The 11115-nt window shown below is 35.0% G+C and overlaps 4 protein-coding genes across 7 annotated transcripts; 3 read left to right on the forward strand and 1 right to left on the reverse strand.

Annotated features, from left to right (window-relative positions):
* The first annotated feature begins 336 nt into the window (after positions 1 to 336).
* Positions 337 to 2861, forward strand: LOC130672462 (multiple coagulation factor deficiency protein 2 homolog). The gene is made up of 4 exons (XM_057477065.1): positions 337 to 669; positions 2137 to 2295; positions 2365 to 2451; positions 2526 to 2861. The coding sequence occupies exons 2-4, from the start codon at positions 2144 to 2146 to the stop codon at positions 2797 to 2799; spliced, it is 513 nt and encodes a 170-aa protein (XP_057333048.1). The 5' UTR covers positions 337 to 669; positions 2137 to 2143; the 3' UTR covers positions 2800 to 2861.
* Positions 2862 to 2868: 7 nt separating this feature from the next.
* Positions 2869 to 5260, reverse strand: LOC130672456 (ribosomal oxygenase 1). Of its 3 annotated transcripts, none has more exons than XM_057477055.1 (4): positions 5103 to 5260; positions 3259 to 4953; positions 3116 to 3183; positions 2869 to 2995 (listed from the first exon to the last, which is right to left on the reverse strand). In XM_057477055.1, the coding sequence occupies exons 2-4, from the start codon at positions 4951 to 4953 to the stop codon at positions 2884 to 2886; spliced, it is 1875 nt and encodes a 624-aa protein (XP_057333038.1). In that variant the 5' UTR covers positions 5103 to 5260; the 3' UTR covers positions 2869 to 2883. The 3 variants fall into 3 exon arrangements, with proteins under 3 accessions (XP_057333038.1, XP_057333040.1, XP_057333041.1); XM_057477057.1 differs by having other exon boundaries at positions 5112 to 5256; XM_057477058.1 differs by lacking the exon at positions 2869 to 2995 and having other exon boundaries at positions 3033 to 3183; positions 5103 to 5259.
* Positions 5261 to 5280: 20 nt separating this feature from the next.
* On the forward strand, positions 5281 to 7961 carry LOC130672458 (transmembrane protein 43 homolog). 2 transcript variants are annotated; one of them, XM_057477061.1, is made up of 4 exons: positions 5281 to 5431; positions 6461 to 6649; positions 6719 to 7458; positions 7518 to 7960. In XM_057477061.1, the coding sequence occupies exons 1-4, from the start codon at positions 5417 to 5419 to the stop codon at positions 7789 to 7791; spliced, it is 1218 nt and encodes a 405-aa protein (XP_057333044.1). In that variant the 5' UTR covers positions 5281 to 5416; the 3' UTR covers positions 7792 to 7960. The 2 variants fall into 2 exon arrangements, with proteins under 2 accessions (XP_057333044.1, XP_057333043.1); XM_057477060.1 differs by lacking the exon at positions 5281 to 5431 and adding an exon at positions 6274 to 6318 and having other exon boundaries at positions 7518 to 7961.
* A 713-nt stretch (positions 7962 to 8674) lies between these two features.
* LOC130672457 (regulator of nonsense transcripts 3A) lies at positions 8675 to 11102 on the forward strand. The gene is made up of 5 exons (XM_057477059.1): positions 8675 to 9019; positions 9096 to 9510; positions 9588 to 9742; positions 9815 to 10678; positions 10763 to 11102. Exons 1-5 carry the CDS (start codon positions 8867 to 8869, stop codon positions 10970 to 10972), a joined length of 1797 nt encoding a protein of 598 aa, XP_057333042.1. The 5' UTR covers positions 8675 to 8866; the 3' UTR covers positions 10973 to 11102.
* Positions 11103 to 11115: the final 13 nt, after the last annotated feature.

Consider the following 11115-nt stretch of genomic DNA (forward strand, 5'->3'; position numbering starts at 1 on the left):
CGATTACCACTCAAAAGTTACCCACCATATTCTCAACTTGTAACTTTTTTTATTTCCTCAAATCCATCCCTTGAACTCTTCTTCCTTTACAATCGATCTATCGATCTATCAAGCCCGAGGAAATATCAACTACTCGATCTAATAATTACATTTTTTTTTTTTTACCAACGGTCATGAATTTTTTAAAAGAAAAAAATTCCAAGTTCTTGAAATTTATTTTTTCTAAATTTTTTTCTGAGCAATTGGCTGCTAAAAAAATTCAAATCCGTCGAATAGATTTTTAAAAAAAATTATAAAGGATATTTAGTAATTGTTCAGAGTGCAAAGTAAAAATCTTAAATCCAAAAAATGAAACAAACACCCGCGCTAGTGGGATTTTGCGCGCAGGATCACATTCACGCAGGTCCCAGAAGTAAAAACGTCGATAATCGCTCGCGCGTGCGAGTCAACGAGTATTGTAGAAAATAGCCGGGTAAACATATCCACATAGGTAACCCCGGGGACGATATTGTGTCAAAAAAATACACACTAGTATATATAACAAAATTTTTTTTTTATCAACATCAACATCAGCATCAGCACTAGCGCCAGCAGCAGTTCCAGGACCAGTATCAGTATCAGTATCATCAGATGACCAGAGAAAAAATTCCAAAAGCTATTTAACATCAGGTAATTATTAATTTTTTTTTAAATTTTAAAATTTATCTAGAAAAAATAAAAAACTGTAAATCTCTGTAATAGAATATTGATGCTAAATGTTTAAAAATAGTTAATAAAATATGTATGATGCGAAGTAAAGAGCTAAATAAGTTGGACATATATATATATATACATGGCGAGTGTGGTTTGGATGGAGCTAGATGGAATGAAGGGATAAAAAAATTTAAAAACGTCCCGAGCAGAAGAGTAAAAGAGCGCCGATGGAAGGACGATAGTCACGGGGATGAGATCAAGCGCCGCCGGGTTATTTAAAATGCATCTACAATCATAGTATCGTATTACCGCTACTATTTCCAACAACCAGAATCTGTTTATCTACTGAAAAATTATTTAAAAATACAATATCCCTCGGAATAGCTTTTAAATAATCCGTTTGATGACTGACCCGAGCCACAAAAAATCCTCGCGCAAGTATCCCATATTTAAAAATTTTTTTTTTGAGTAAAATAAAAGTCAAATTAGGTGTTGAGCAGCCTCCAGTGTCGGTCTGGTCTGCAGCCTGTTCACTTGGTAGACTATCAAGCAACTCTTTGTCTGGCAGGTTGAAAACTCTGTAAGAGAACACTCGGACTCGGTCCCCTCGAACACGAGCATGTAGCGTTTTTTTCTCTTCTCTTGTACTTACTCTGTCAATCTCCCTGTAAGTTGAATGAACCAAATGATATAAATTATTTATGGATTTCGACACTCCCAAGTTGTTGAATAAGGGTGGATAGATCTCACTCGTATTTCGCGAGCTCGGATCTACTACGGGGTGCTAGTTGTACCACAGGGGTCCACTTGCAGTGCATCAGTGTGGATACATGTGTGATGGCACTACCGCTCACTGGGAGCAACAGCAACAGCAAGAGAAAGAGAAAGTGAAGCAGAAAGAGAAGACAGGTCCTTGGGGAACATACTCAACATATGCATTCCCGGTCCACTGACGCTCGCTAAGCTTGTAAAATTGATTCCTAAGTACCCTATCCCAATCCTGTCATCACCTACACTACTTTACTCCGACACCTACTTTATTTATAACTTTCCTGAATTTATTTATTTATTTATTTATTACGCGATATTTTTTTTCATTGGAAATTTATGAAATCGCGAGTGTAAAATATCTGCAACAAGTATGAAAATCCAAGTACCAAGTCCACATATACTTATATATGCCGTATATCAGACCCCCGGCTGTCACCAATCTAAATCAATGGGCTTGTGGGTAATCGCATAATAATTACCGTAGACCCCCCAAAGCCCCATCTGTCGATGGCCAGGGGGGCGTTTTGATGTTATACATCTACATGTCTACAGTATTTCCTCTAACCCCCTTTATTTCGAGTGCTCCCGTGTCGAGCGTACCAGCAGGTTTAATTTTATCTCATTGTTATTATTTATATTTGTACTTTTAATAGAATAATTATTTATTTTCAGCCTTGAAATGATACCGATATTAATTGTCGCAATGTATTTGCAATCGTCTGCGGGTTTCCGGGGTCCTCATCATCCGAGAAGTTCTGTCTCCCATCATCATTACACCCCGCAGGCCGACGTCAAGTTGACTCAGGACTCGCAGTTGCTCCACGACACATCGTAATTATTTTTTTCATCACTTCCATTGGCAATTTCTTTGGATAATTATTTTTTTTATTTAATTACCAGGCATTTAGTTGAAGACATGGGTACAGACTACGCGGGTTTGTCTTTAGACGCGATGACTGATGAAGAAATTGAGTTTTACTTCTTCAAGTGAGTTAATTTTTATTGATAATTAATAGATATGTTTTTTTATTCATTCATTTATTTGGTTTTTTGTTCATCAGGATGCATGACAAAGACAATAATACGAAACTCGATGGACTGGAGATACTCCACGCTCTTCAGCACACGTATCACAACGACGAAGACGACAATGAAGTTCATGATTACAACCTGGAGGACCAAATCCCCATGATTATTAAAATGGTGGACCGGGTGTTGGAAGAAGACGATTTAGACAACGACGGGTACATCGGTTACATTGAATACGTTTTGGCGAAAGAAAAAAAAAATAGTACCGAAAAAATAACTACACTGGATGCTTTGAACTCAAAATAAAGTTATTTTGTTAATAATTTATAAAGTTTCAAATAAATGAGATTATATTTTTAAACTGAGTTTTTAATCCCGCGCTCGATGAAGTCATTGAGCGGGAAAATTTAGTCTGTCTGGAATTCGAACCTGGGCAGGACAACATTTGAATTGAGGACAGAAGAAAAAATTAGCTGAATAGAAGAACCGGAGGAGAAACTTTCTGGGGAAAAAAATTACTATCTCTTAATTTAAATAATTAAAATTTTTTAAAATGTAGTATATTTTTTATAACTGCTATTGCTCCTTGATATATACATATAATATTTTATTGTAATCTTACTCAATTATCGGAAGTGGTTGGTCAGTTAAAACAATACATTTTTCCCAAAGGTCTCTCGCCACTTGAACCTGCAAAGAAATAAACGATAAAAAAATACTTATTTTCAATTACAACAAAAAACATTCAAAAAATTAATACAATACCTTGTTGTCTTCGCCGTCTATAGGCAAGTCATCGACTTTAATAAACTCAGGGTACGTCAAAATAATTTTTTTAATAGCCGGTACTAAATTTTCCTCTACTTCCAGAAACTGCTGCTCGTACTCGTGATACTCTTTCGAGTTTTCGCAGGAGTAGTACAGCTTGAAGGAGTTGTCTTCCTCGACTAGTCTGGCACAGTGAGCTCTGGTGAGCCTGATCCTCGTGTCAGGTTCGATTTCGACCCTATTTTCAATCCTTCCCTCCTCGACCATCACTTCGCCGTCCTTTAGAGCCGAGCACTCGAGTTCCACAGGCGCCAGAACCGGAGGCAAGCAGTCGTGGATGTGTCCCTTGGCCATTTGGTCCGCGGCGGCGTCGACGTCAATCATGTCTATGACTTTGTGCAGCAAATCTTTGGTCGTCTCAACAAATTTTCTGCGGAACTCATTGTCCTTGGACTTGCTACCGTTTACTTTATGAACCAACCCGATGTTATTTAAATAACCTAGTGGCAGTCCTTCTCTGAGCTGGGAGTTCTGCGAAATCGCGCTGTTTAGTGCCGCGGGAACAAGTTTTTCAATAAAATCAGCCCAGCAGTTCTTCTGATAAACACTCAAAGTTAAATGGAGACTGTGGCTCTCATCAAGAGTTTCGCCTTGATGAATCGTACCGCGCGGAAAGTACAAAATATCGCCGGCATTCAATATCACGTCAAGTATCGGCCTGCCGATCTCTTCCTGGTTGAAATTTTCCGACGAGAATCTAGGAAGATGTTCTTCTTCACTGCGCGGCTTGTACAGCCGCCAGCGTTTCTTCCCCTCAATTTGCAGGATGAAAGCCTCGATGTCGTCATAATGCGGCGCGAACCCTTGACTTCCTGGTGGAGTCAAATAAAAATTAGCGCCGACAAAGCATCCGAAAAATTCCTGCAACGTTGAGTTCAACGTGTGGATCTTTGGAATAAATGTCTGGGGGTTCAACATTCTTATTGAACACCCGTTTGAATAATAATCCCACACAACACTGGGTAATGCACGACCCGGAGGATTGTGAGTCTCTCTCTGTCCGCTAGAATACGAAGTTATGTCAAGATTTTTAGTAAACAAGACGTTGAATTTACGCAAGACCTCGTCAATCAACGGAGTCGACAGCAAAATCTTGTAATAATTTTTCTTGCCCCTCTGAATGTGCAGCGGCGCTTTCTCCCAGTTTATTTTAAAAAACTCATCAAGTGACAGCGGATGAATCAACCATTCAAATAACGTTTGAGTTTCTTTTATGGGATTTATTGAGTTCGTATTCTGTTCCTGTTCTTCATCAGCTTCGGCATTTGCTGCAGACTCACCCTTGAAACTTTTCACACTCTGCTTGTCATTTTTCAACAATTTCTTTCCCTTCACCAGCAACTTTTTCGTCTTTACTTTCTTAGACAACGCAGTGACTCGTTTACCAGCAGACTTATCAGCCTTCAATGTCTTCTTGCTGACTTTTACTTTAACGTCAGCATCAACCGGCTCAAAATCGACCTCATCATCTGATGCAGATGAACAAAAAGACTCGCCGTTTATTTTGTCCACTTGATCGGGTAACTTGGACATTTTTTTAAATTTCTTAGACCCTTCAGCTTCCAAACTCTTGCGCTTCTGCGACTGCGAGTACATCGCAAAAGCCGAAACACGTTCTCCAGGACTCGACATCTGAAATACAGGTTATATATTTATTGCAGGTTAGACTGGTGATAAAAATAAATATGTTATCGATTTCCACAAATTAGTCTCAGTATTAATAATTATTATGATAAATAAAGTATTTGATTGAACATATCAGTGATAAATAAACAAATTACCTGACGTACTTAACAAAGTGGATAAATAAAAACAAAATTTGCGGAACTGGCGCGGTTTCTATGAAGTCCCAGAACTCAGACACTGCTGTAATTTTGAAATAAAAATCCAGGGATTCTATTGGATGATGATGATGTGTACACTTGGAAACCGGCTGAACGTGTAAACAAAGGACTGATGCTGCTCTCTCATGGCCGGTCATTGTCATTTCTAATTCTTTAGATATTTTTAGATATTTAATTATTATGCATTATGTATAAATAAAATTGATAAATAAATTAAAATGCACTTGAAATAGTTTATTATTATTTACAACATGCATAGAAATAATGTAAGTAAAATTGTTACTTAATAATTCAATGATCCTGAAGTTAACAATCAGCAATTTTCGTATTTTTTTATTTTGATGACTCGTAAAAAAAAAAAAAAACTAAAAATTTGCACATGTAGGAAATTAAAAAAACCACAGCTGCAATTTTTTTTTATAATTTAATGTTTTTTATAAAATATATGAGAATGTAGCAGACGAGACATTTTATAAATATGAATAAATAAATAAATGAATCGAAATAATGAAACTTTAAAAAAATGCACGTACTGATTTTTTATTGATGTAAATACGCATTTTTAATTTTTATTCTACTGACATTTTATCTATTTATTTAAAAATTTAAAAATTTCCCAGTTGTCAGTTACATTCACACTCATAAAAATCCAGAAATTATGACAGTAAAGTTGGCGGACATCTGTCAATTTTTTAAATTTTAAAATAATAAAATAAAATTTTTTTAATAAAAAAATAAAAAATGGACTTTTAAAAAATTCTAAAATCAGTACATGCATTTTTTTTATTTTATCAATTCGATTGTTTAATTTTTTTATATGTAATTTAAAAATTGTCTTTTGTCTGCTACATTTACACTCATCCAGAAATTAGACGTCAACTAATTCAGTATCATGATAATTTATATGAGTGAATGTAGCAGACATAAGACGACATAAATTTTAAATAACTAATTGAATTAATCAAATGAATGAAATTTTAAAAAATGCGCGTGCTGATTTTCCATTGATTTAAATACATATTTTAAAATTTTTATTCTACTTACTGAGAATGTAGCTGACTATCATCAATTTTTTAAATTTTGAAACAAATGAATTAAATGTAAATCGAATGAAATTTAAAAAATGCACATCTATAGAATTAAAAATCAGTATGTGAGTATTGATTCGTTTATTTGTAATTTAAAATTTGTCTCATATCTGCTGCATTCACACTCATGCCACTTTCAGGATCATGTCAGATTGTGGCTTTTATTTCACTATCATTTAAATAATTATTTAATCATTTTTTTTTAAGGCAAATATTACTGAGCGGAGAATCCCGAGGGATCCAGTTGCTGTTGAAAATAATGCGAATCCTCAAATAAATAATAATTTGAGACATTTATCTCCAACAATAATTGAACAGTTAAAGAAATCATGGCTGACTGCAATTATTGGTTGCATTTTGTGTGCAGTTGGTACTTCTTTGCTATTTTGGAATGAGGTAATAAATTTTTTTATTTATTTATTATCATTGTCATTATCAATTAGTGATATTTTATAAATTACTTAGGGCAGAGCAGCATCAGTGGCACAATCTTTGAATGAAGCACTGGAACAAGTGGGAATAATTGATGACTTATGGACAATCCCAACGGAATACGAGGGTCGACTGGTCCACATCTCAGGGCCACTTTGGATCGACGAGCCTCTGACTGAACCAGACTACGGAGTGATAATTGAAAGCGTTAAATTAAAAAGACGAGTGCAAGTTTATCAGTGGATCGAGATCGAAGAAGACCGAGTGTACGCTGGAGAAATTCAAGAGGACAAGAACTATTACTACACCACCGAGTGGAAAGATAAACTCGTTGACTCGGATCAGTTTTACATCCGGACTGGCCACGAGAATCCTAAGCAGGTTCCGATAAAAAGCCAAGTACAGATTGCGAACCAAGTGAAGATCGGATCCGTTTCGCTGGGTCTGGAGTTGAAGAAAAAGTTCACAGACTTCATTGAGATAACCAGCGACCAGCGACCCGAGAGGAGCGACATCAAAATGCACGCGGGTCTCTATTATCACAGCGCGGATTTATGGAATCCCCGGGTAGGGGACATCAGGATACTGCTGTCCTACGCTGGGAAAGCTGGGGAAGTTTATACGGTCGTTGGTAAATTAATTGATGGAACTATTGTTCCTTTTGTTACATCACAAGGCGATGAAATTTTGCTGCAAAGGAAACACCAGATTACTGTGGACAGAATGTTTCATCTGGAGCATGTTCATAATTATTGGCGCACGTGGATGATTAGGTACTTATTCAACTTTATTCTTTTTTTTTATCATAACTTATTTTTATAAACCGTTTCAGGGCTCTCGGGTGGCTGATTTTATTCGCATCCGCTACATGTCTAGCAAATATTCTCCGTATATTGATACAAAATTCATCATTCCTGTGTGGGATAATTGCCGTCGACTCGCTGACGATATCTGTGTCAATGTCAATAAGTCTTCTGATCATCGGATTTGCTTGGATGTGGTATCGTCCGATTGTTGCTCTGTGCCTTGCATTTGCGGCAGTACTTCCATTTTTGTACTCGTATTTTTTTCCTACTCAACAGCGAGATGATTACAGAAGAATTTGAAAAATCTAGTCAATTTTTTTTTAAGTTCTACTACTAATTACTTTTATTTATTTAATTAATCTAGGAATTTGTAAATAAATAAACTTTTTAATGAAAGTGAATTAAATATTTTTTAAATTGTAAAATAAAATAGGGCAATCATGGATTTGAGTGAATTTGAAAATAATGAAATAAAATAAAAATATTTATGACTTCTGAAGATATTGAAATTTAATAAATATCTCTAATTAAAAACTCTGATTGGAATATTCTGATTAACTTTCAATCGGAGTTTTTCATCATGATTCGGAAATTAGCCGACGTCTAAAAATTTTTGAATTTTTTTAAAAACGATGAATTATAAAAAAAAAAATTATTTAAGAAATTGCACCTGTAGCTTTTTTAATTTTCTACATGCGCAATTTTTTAGTTTTTTTTTTTTTTTCGTAATTGATTTTTTGAAAAAAAAAATTCGAAAATTGTTAAATGTCTGCTAACATCGAGTGTGAATGTAGCAGACATCAGACAAATTTAAAATTATAAATAAATAGAGGGAAGAATTTAAAAAATAATATTTTTAAAAAATGCACTTATAAATTTCAAAATTTTTCAAATGCGCATTTTTTCAAATTTTATTTTATTAATTATTTACTCGATTTATTAATAATTTAAATTTTGTTTGATGTCTGCCGCTTTCACTCTCATAAATTTAAATAAAATAAATCGAATCAATACATAATTGAGTCTTGTATTATTATAATATACTTGTATTTGTATTAATACCCGCTCATACATTTATATATTTGTACTATGAACTCAGCTGCGCACGCATTAGAACAAGTAACCAACGGCAACAACTAGAAACTGGTTTTAGTACCAAAGTAAATTTTCAAAACTTAACCAAAATAAAATTAAAAAAAACAACATGTTTACTTTTACTCCGATAAGTTGATAAAATTTTTTTGAATCAATTAACAAAAAGTTAGTTAATTAAATATTTGAAAACTAGTCATAATAATTTAGTTGACAGGTGTAAAATAAAAGTGATACTAAATTATTATATTTACATATATATTTTTATGTATTGATATTTAAAATGACTGAGGAAGTTAAAAAACTTGATAGTAACAGCGATAATTCAGCAACAAATAATGCGAATCCTTTGCCAGCTGAGAACCATCACCAGGATGTCGAGGTGTCGAAAAATAAACCGGACAATAAAAAAGAAAAATGCAAACCAATGACTAAGGTAATTTTAATTAAAAAAGTAAATTTTTTAGGTTATGTTCTAGTATTTTATTTTTATTTTATTTATCAATTCGTAGGTCGTAATTAGAAGATTGCCACCATCGATGTCTCAAGCACAATTTATTGATCAAGTATCTCCACTTCCTGACAATGATTATCTCCATTTTGTAAAAGCTGACATGTCATTGGGACAAAATGCATTTTCACGAGCCTACATAAATTTTATTGACCAGCAGGACATATTTGTATTCCGCGAAAAATTTGATAATTACGTGTTCGTTGATGCTAAAGGTGTCGAATATCCAGCAGTTGTGGAGTTCGCGCCCTTTCAAAGACTGCCAAAAAAACGTGTCGGCCGTAAAAAAGATCCCAAATGCGGCACCATCGAGGCTGATACTTATTACATTAATTTTCTTGAGAGCTTGAAGAATCAGGAGGCTGATGCGGCTGTTCCTCAGCCTAAAACTGAGTACTCATATCAGCCATTTGATAGTAAGTCATTAACTTTCTGTCCTGTCAAATCAATAAAATTTATTTTATTTATTTATTAATAATTTTATTTTTAACAGATACTCAGAAGAGAGTGACGACTACGCCATTGCTGGAGTATTTGAAACAACGGAAAGCTGAAAAACAGCGTGTCCGAGACGAAAAACGTGAGGAGAGACGACGACGGGATATTGAAAGACGTCGGTCTAAAGATGAACCGCCCATGGTATCAAAGGTATTTTTTATAAATTAAATTTATAAGTTGATAATGTGGATAGTAGAATTAATGTTTGATTTGTTTCTCTAGGTATTAAAAAACCCGGAAGCTGAGCGCGAAAGTAATCGTGACAATAAAGAAAATGACAAAGAAAAAATATTACCAAAAGAATTAAAAAACCGTAAGAGAGAGGACACTAGACGTGACAAAGTATTACCGGCTCGTGATCGGGACACTAAAGCTTTGGGTAAAAGTTACAGAGATCGCGAAGATAAAAAACATGACCGAGATAATAAACAGGGTAATAAAAAGTATGAGGATAAAAAATCATACAGGCGAGACGATTATGGAAAAGAGGAGAGACGAGAATCCAAAGGTTCGAGAGAAGATGCTGGCGCTGGAACTGGTACCGGTGCTGGTACTGGTGGTGGTAATTATCATAAGGAAAAATTGGCTGAAGAAAGAAAAGGCAAAAGCTATGAGAAAATGAGACAAGAAAAGCGACGACTTGCTGATGCCAAGAAAGATGAAGTTGATTTACCCAAAGATAAAGGACGGGAAGTTGATCTGAATAAATGTGAAACCAAAAAAGATGTCACTGTTGATTTATTGCCGAGCACATCTGGCGAATGTGATGACAAGAGTAATGATTGCAAGAGTTCGAATGAATTGCCGGACAATCCAAAGGATGAAAAAGTTGCCGATTGTAAATTTGTTGGATCCATTAAAACTGAGGAGACGAATAAAAGTGAGACTAAAGTGCGGAACGTAAAGATTCCGAAACGAAGGAGTTCCTTGGAGAGTGGTGGCGACGGAGGCGGTGGAGACGGTGCGTTTCTTCGTCGACACAAATCACTGGACGGTGGAGACGAGGACAACTTGAGAAAAAACGAACATGAGTATAAAGACAAAGACAAAAAGGATCCGCGCCTAGAACGACGAATTAGAAACAAAGTAATTATTAAATTAATTATTTTTTTATATAAGTTGTTCTGAATGTGTGCCTGAAATTTGTTGTTGTTTTTATTTATTTAAAAGGATCGGCCTGCAATGGAAATCTATCGCCCGGGAATGGGTAAATTTAGTAAACAGCGTTTAGAGCGCGAGAAATCAAATCACGATGATCGAGCTTCATCGTCTGAAAGTCCTACACCTGGTAAAGGTTCTAGTAAAAATGATTTGACATCTACCTCATCCGAGTTGCGCTCAATGACATTTAAACGGAGTGTCAGTCGTGACAATCCTTGATTGCGCTGCTAAATTTATCTTTCTTCCTTTTTATTTAAATTGTTTTAACTAAAGTCGTTTATTTCCATAACTTTGCTGACAAGACTTCTGTCAGTCCTTAGAAATGTATGTTAATAAAAATATAATAAACATGAAAATAATCA

Source organism: Microplitis mediator, chromosome 7 (assembly GCF_029852145.1).
Source record: "Microplitis mediator isolate UGA2020A chromosome 7, iyMicMedi2.1, whole genome shotgun sequence".
Taxonomy (NCBI): Eukaryota; Metazoa; Arthropoda; class Insecta; order Hymenoptera; family Braconidae; genus Microplitis; species Microplitis mediator.